At 46.2% G+C, this 7,328-nt stretch overlaps 2 protein-coding genes across 2 annotated transcripts; one reads left to right on the top strand and one right to left on the bottom strand.

The window, feature by feature from the left end:
• Positions 1–715: 715 nt before the first annotated feature.
• Positions 716–2,896, bottom strand: LOC147800533 (ileal sodium/bile acid cotransporter-like). The gene is made up of 2 exons (XM_087139781.1): positions 2,763–2,896; positions 716–2,312 (listed from the first exon to the last, which is right to left on the bottom strand). The coding sequence occupies exon 2, from the start codon at positions 2,090–2,092 to the stop codon at positions 716–718; it is 1,377 nt and encodes a 458-aa protein (XP_086995907.1). The 5' UTR covers positions 2,093–2,312; positions 2,763–2,896.
• LOC147800532 (uncharacterized) lies at positions 2,326–6,101 on the top strand. Its single transcript, XM_087147036.1, has 4 exons — positions 2,326–2,412; positions 3,129–3,293; positions 4,541–4,703; positions 5,029–6,101. Exons 1-4 carry the CDS (start codon positions 2,326–2,328, stop codon positions 6,024–6,026), a joined length of 1,413 nt encoding a protein of 470 aa, XP_087003162.1. The 3' UTR covers positions 6,027–6,101.
• Positions 6,102–7,328: the final 1,227 nt, after the last annotated feature.

Here is a 7,328-nt window from a genome sequence, read left to right as displayed (position 1 = left end):
CACCATTAATTCGGAGTTTAGGAACATGCTTTCTGGGTGTCTTGCGAGCTATTCGGCGTCGTTTTGGTCAAAGGAACTGACAAGAAACGCAGAGGGATTCTTTTCCCTGTTGGTGATTTTTACTGCGAAATCCGGCATGTACATTATGTACATGTAAAGCAGTGACCGTGGAAAGATCAAAACACTCTTTAAACTACGGTTTCTGGGCCACCGACATTGATTGGTGGCTTTTCAATCACCACCAGGTCATACGAGGGCACGGAATCTTTTCTCTGCCCGATCTCCCCGTTGCTGACGGTCGGCTCCTCGCTCTCTTCCCCCTCTTCCTCGCTCGACGACCTCTCGGCCATCTCCACGGGCCATCTCCTAACACCAATTTCATTTATGGAATGTTTCTAGTATCAACGAAAACAACTGCATTTCAAAGGGAAAATCACTTTGCAAGCCAGTCCTCCCCAGCTGTTGCTTTCGACAGTACCTCATACAAACCATGCATGCAGATTGATCAAAACGAATAATTTTAGAAGGAGAGTAATTTTAACACTTAAATGTTACTTAATCGAATCGATATCTCGACCGAAACAGTATGGCTTCATTAAAGCCTTCAAGTACTAAATAATTACTGGTAAATTGGCAGTTTAAGTTGTAAATTTCTTTTCGATGCTGCCTCGCCAATATGATAGGGTATGTAACCTTAGTGTCTCTCTTTAAAAACTCACTTGGACAGAAGGAAGCCGATTATAAATCCACAGGTTGGATGAAGGAAACCACCCACAAGAACCAGCGGTGGGGAGAAGACAATGTAGGTATTGGAGTACAGACCCACGCCCAACGTGAGCAGCACCAGGGTGAAAGAGAGTATGTTGAGGGATTTGATGACATATTGAGCTATCTTGGGAAGTTTCGCCCGGATCAGCATCCCTAGGAGTAAGGGCACTGTGAGGAAGGAGATCTGCATGATGATATTGGTGATGGGTAGGTTGATGCCCGACTCCTCGGATCCCTCCGCCCTGTAGAAGCGGCTGTAGATGAAGAGGTTGAGGGGCAGCATGCCGAGAGCCAGGCAGGTGGACAGGAACGTCATGGTGACGCTCATGATCAGGTCAGCATCCAACAGCAGGGTGATCATGTTGCTGAGCCCGCCGCCGGGACAGGAGCCCACCGTGATCAGCCCCATGGCCGTCAGCGGGTCGAACTGGAAGAGCTTGGAGATGGACAGCGCTACCAGCGGCATACAGATGAACTGACAGACTGGGCCCACGAACACCGGGATCGGGCGCCGCAGCTTGCCTTTGATTTGGTCCGTGTCCAGCTTGCAGCCCATGCCGCAGGTGGCGATCAGGACCAGGGGCAGGAGCATGTAGTCGAACATGGCGTCGATGACCCGCGGGACTCGCTTTGTTTTCACCATCAGCGTGAGAATCCCCACATCGCCCTCGGGGTTGCTCGGGTCCAACAACAAAATTTGGAGCATGGTGATGCCGAGTCGGACGCCGCGGAGTGTGACCGTTACTGTGGTGTTGTCGTCTCCTGCTGTCGTCGTCAGGAGCAGGGTGTCGTTGCTGACCACCCTGAACATGTTCTCGTCGCTGGTCTTCAGATGCATAACGCGGGGAAATGTCAGACCGGAGTAGACGATCGTTACATTCTTGTCTTCCCCCTCGTGAATGTACATCGGGGATTCGTCAAACGTCATGGTGAAATTCACGTTGTCGGATGCCTCAGGCTTTGCCATGACGACGATGACAGTACAGCGAGCGCCCTTAGCCGGTGGCACACTGGTCGTCACCGCGCCGTTTACCCCCTCATTTCCCATCGACACTACCGTCGTAGCAGGCGAAACTCCGGCTGGAGAATCAGTGTCGTTGTCCCTCTTACCAGTTTCATCTTTCTTTGTGACATATTCTTGGGTTCCTTTCGAAATGCCTGCCTCGGCTTTCGTTGACTGGGGCGCTTTCGAGGCATCAGGCGCTTGGGTAACCTGCCGCCTGTTTCTCCCCACATCGCCAGATCCTGTGCCGGTGGCATCCAATGCAACCACAGCCAGAACCAGCAGGAAAACACCGATGATTTTCACGCACCCACCCGTCATGCTGGGTAAAAAAGTTACTGCTGAGGCTCGGCCTTGCTGCGGAGTGTAGGACAGGGCTTGGGCCGAGATGCCAAACAGGTGGAGAAAGTAATTGATGGGACGGGTGAAAGTGGTGACAAATATCAGGGTTCCTGGCTGGTTTGATCAGCGCATAATCACGAAGGATTAGACTCGCCAAGAACAAACTGCACGACACCTGCAATCTGTTACCATCAAACACCTGCAAATGTAGAATGAGCAAGAAAGTGATCTTCAAGAAACCTTTCCCTATATTTTGCATCCTTAACGGGAGCAGCATTTTCCACAGTGACAATTACAGGGTAAAAATTGGAAGAAGTGCAAACGCTATTAAAACCTCTTGAAACGTTAAACGAGATTGCAATTAGACATGGAGGGGTGAATTGCAGTTGTAGAATCAATATTCATGCCATTTTATAGTTATGGTGGCAGTTAAATACGGATACATTTCAAACTTGTTATATACAATTTCATATTTTGCAAATTGAAATTAATGAAGTAAGCGCTGGTATGGCAAAAATGCATTCCTCCTGTATATCTTTATCCTTGTAAAAAAAAGGAAACTTCCTGTTGTCAAGAAAACAATGGGATGTAACTAGATGCAGGAGTAGTGCTGCCCCACGTAAAGTGAAATGGTGTTGATTGGAGAGACCTTCAAGCTGTGAAGCCACTTTTCAAGGAATCGGTGGTAACGCGAGCCAAGGTGTAATTGCTTGACATTAGTCCGTGCTCTTTGGGTCCAAGCCCCTTGGTGGAAAAAACACTCAGTGGTGGCAGTGCTGATGTTGATGTCTGTGAAAAAACCAAGGACGAGTGTTTCTGATTTGCTTGTTCTTGGACGTGTCTTCCTGTCCATTTCGATTACAGTTGAAATATCTGACATGTTTGCAATATTTTATTCTTTGGTATAAATTTAGGGTTGAAACATTGAATCAGCTATTTCTTACATTTCAAACAAATTGCAAGGATTCATTATCGAGACCGTGACGCCAACGCCCTTGCTTTGCTTCCACTCCAGATCTATAAGTCCCCGCGTCTGTCTCAAGAGAACCTGTCCGAGCTGTTGGAGCAGTGCTCGGAGCTGAGTTCCAGGGCTGCCACGGAAACCGACTCCATCCTCCAAGCATCGCCTCGGTCTGGTCACGTCTACTCTTCAGCGGATGAAGATAGTTACAAGGCCCAGGTAATGGCCCCTCACAATCTAAAATACAACGCCATGTTTAACACATTGTATTGGATAAAAGTAATTGCCAAATCTGCACCAACATCGTATATGTTTGTAGCTTTAAAGTCAAAATGTTGCCACAGTAATTTTAGTCCACATGTGAAGCATGCATATTACTTAACAAACTACCAGCGGGTGAGGTCATAGCCTGTTGTCATGAGCGTCTTTGACCAAACCATATTGCTTCATGCTAAATGACTCAATGTTGGGAAAAGGTAGGATAGGCTGCCACCTGCATGAACACTAATTATCCATACAGAGTTATGTCCCAGACCACCCCAAATCAAGGATTTCCACCATCTTGGTGTTTGAAACAAGATAGCAGCTTCTCTGTCAGAAAAATTTATTTTTTTCTCCTAAAATTAGTAATGAATGTGAAGGCCCAAAATGCAAGTTAATAAAGCTGGTCATTGCAACTGGCAGTGAATCCAATTGCGTACGAATCTTTTTTCAAATACTGTGAATTGATAACTTCAATCATAGACTTAACCAAGTCAGGATCCTCTGTGACATTGTCTGCGTTATACTTTGGATATGGAGACTGCGTCTTTTTGTGTCCACTTATAACCGAGAGGTCAGAAATCCCAACTTGACGAATCTGCTAACTTTTTTGTACACGGCGAATGGGCTCATCTACCAAAACTGGTAGCAGCCAATCAAATTGCCAGACTTGTTTTTACATTGTTCATACCTGCAGTGTAATGTCAAGTCTACGTGGCTGACTACTTTAATTGGTGGAATTCCAAGTTTGACCTCTTTTGATTGGTGGAAATTCCGTATACATTATGCAAGACATGTCGTTCATATGCAATAATGAATAACTACACATCACAGACAGGGGGTCTGATTGGCTCATCCGTCGAGTCAGACTTACTGTAATGTTTGACATACGTAAACGATGTACAATAAAGGCTATCAAATGAGGATGCCTTTACGAGAGTTATTCGAGCTGCCCAGTGCAACGACCATATCATTGTGTACAGACTAGTGAAGGGTTGGCTGGGGAAGAGCAGTGTAAGTCCGACTTGATTCAAGTCTACTTCAATCAAGGCTGCAGTCACCTTGACTAATGGCTGTTAAGACCTCTTTCATTGAAGCGGCTATTCCATGGACTATATTAACAAAAAAGCATGGATATTATCAAGTTATTTCCAATTGTCTAATCACTGGTGTAACTCTAATCACTGTGTACATGAAACCCTCAGGAGGCAACGCCAAGACTTCCAGAGGATGTCTTGCAGAAGCTGCTAGCTGATGCAAGGGAGTCTTGCCTCTCGGAAAGCAGACTGAGCTTGCTCACACCTGTCAGCTCACTGGACACTGAGCAGATGCTGACATCCCGATCGGAGGGCAGCGATTCACAGTCTTGTAAGTCATGTCCTCAATGAGGTTCCACTTGGCTGTCTAGAGTAGTTGGACTTTAAGTGCCAATTTTATGAAATAAGTCGTAGCCAAACTATTAGAGCTTTTGTCAACAATTCAAGATCTTGATACCGGTTCAGATACTCTTGAATTTTAGCTCTGCAGTACAATGAAAAAATGAGGGTAACTCGCCAAATATTCCCCCATAAGCCCTGATCTTGCAGAATGCACCAGTGAATCTTGGCTGTGCGGGAGCAAGCTTAGATATCTACTTTAAAATATTTCCGAAGACTTTTGGCAGTCTCAGTTCTTGTCTATTTGATGTCAACAGTTGCAGTGGTCTCCCAAAGCACCATCAAAGAGTTGTTGAGGAACCCGAGAGCAACGTCCACTGTTGCGTCGACCACCGGAATGATCATGGACATTGCAAGGAGGGGCCAGGACGGGCCGGCAGAGGACGATTTCAGGACACTGCGCGATGCAACATCTGGCCAGGGGTCAGTTAGAGGAGGGACGGTCAATGGTCACAGTGGCCCGCAGGATTCAGCCCAGGATCTGAGCCCAACTGTATTCAGCCGAACTTCGACCCAGCACAACACAGCGGCCAATCAGAATCTATCCCTGGATGGCCAGGACACACCTCCATCACCTCGACATTCACAGCAGTCACCCCAGCCTCACAGGTCCAACACGGGCTCCAACCAGGGTGCAGAGTCAGCTGTTAAGACCAGCCTGTCACTGAGAAGCTTCTCAAACAGCACCGACTTCCCTGCCGTCTCGGCTTCCCTCAAGTCACCCGAGCCTCCACCCTCCAGGATTCGGAGCAGGAACGGTGCTCCCAGCAGACCCAGAACATCCACCAGATCGCCGAAGCCATCTGCCTCTGCCAAGGACACTTTTTCCTCTTCTGTGGGGCATAAGCCCCAGCTCTCTGTAGCTTCAGAGGCTTTGGACTCCTTGCCACAGCCTCCCTTATCAAGACAAATAGCGAGGAGCAGCAGAACCAAAGCGGCCAAACCACTTGCTGGGTCAAGCCTAGATTCCAGAGGAACTCCGGACTCACTGGCCGGACACACCGATTCCAGAGCCTCCACCAACACCCTGGTGTCCTCGTCTGACTTTGAGTATGAGGACAACGAGGAAATAGCCCAGCAGCTTTTGTCCCATTCCCCTGGCAGTGGGAACACAGGGCAGAGGTCCAAGGAGGACTCGCCTGGCCTCGGATCAAGCCTGGTATCCAGAACTATTGAGCAGAGTGTTGCAAGGAGCATTGCAAGATTTGAAAAGAAAGGAACTGAGGAAGAAAGATTTAGTCCACCCTTGGTGTGAAGTCTTCCTGGGTCAGTGATTTTGTGACTGAGATCTACCGTCTCGTTTCAGAGAGGTGACTGCTTTTGTCTTTCCAGTTATTGACCTGTTCAACACGTTGACTGCTGCGTACAATTTCAAAGGGGCGTTCCATTTGCCAAGCATTGGAAGCACGTGGGCATATTTAACAGGTACCTTTCAGGTGTCTTCTGAACATAAGCATTTTACAGATGCTTACGCCCTCCACACTGCCAACAGCATATTTGTCTTGTTCTTCAGTGATGCCAGTGTATTCAAATTTACATTACAATAGCCTCTCATTTCCTATGAGTGTATTCATGGTGGTGGAATCTGGTACACCTGCGAATATGTGTGTACTCGTAGCTGGTAGTCAGTGTGTCAAGACTGCAATAAGACTGCATTGTTCAGTGCAACTCAAAGCATACAGCAAACTTCATGTGTATTGAATCAAGTCACACAATAGTTTAACAATGGTTGTCACATTTTTTCCGCTTCAGTGTCAGGTTGAAATTGTGTAGGGCTTGGTGGGAGCTATTGGCACAAAACCAAAACTAGTCGGTCAAATCGGCTCAGCTAAAAAGCTGCCTCCAAAATTCACCACTCTTTTGGTTTTCCTTGCCAATTTTATTAAAAACTCATGCCATTCAGTGTATGGCCATGTAGATGCATTTTAGATTGAGTGCTTCTTTACATCACCATTACAACATCCAAAACTGTCATTTAATTTCATGTTCCGAACAGTAATTTGTTAGATGAGTGGATTAGGCTTCAAATAGTCCCTTCGTCCATTTAAATTCATCGGAGGCCTTGGGAAGGTTCTTGATCCATATATCAAAGTGGATTTTCTTGGAAAGAAAAACAGAAAGCACTTACAAATAACTGTGCAAACTTTGTTTTCATGCTTAAACAATTAAAGCCGTTGGTTACTTACGGCAGGTGCTTCCTGATTTCTATTTGCATGCATATGAATGACTTTAGAGTGAGTTTTCCAGGAAAGTAAAAGACAAAAAAGTAGAGAAATGCACTAGAATACAAACTGTTTTCATATTCACACAATCGAAGTGCCTTAGTTTTCTTTCTCCATTCAACTTTTCATGTGGAATCGTCAGTGTTGCATAGTTCCTGTACACCGTCACAAGAAATGTTGAGGCAGCCTTGTACAAGCGACTCTGTTGTGATAAAAAGACTTAGTTTGTACATGTATTAAGACTATGGAGTAGGGATATCATTAACCCTATTCCTCCAGGTTTAAAGAGCAAATTTCACAATGAAAGAAATATATGGAATGCCTTACATAAGGGG

The sequence above is a fragment of the Acanthaster planci genome, linkage group LG01 (assembly GCF_054643075.1).
Source record: "Acanthaster planci isolate LZ-2023a linkage group LG01, COTS_SCS, whole genome shotgun sequence".
Taxonomy (NCBI): domain Eukaryota; kingdom Metazoa; phylum Echinodermata; class Asteroidea; order Valvatida; family Acanthasteridae; genus Acanthaster; species Acanthaster planci.
The sequence above is the reverse complement of the archived record's forward strand: the minus strand, read 5'-3'. Positions and strand labels throughout refer to the sequence as shown.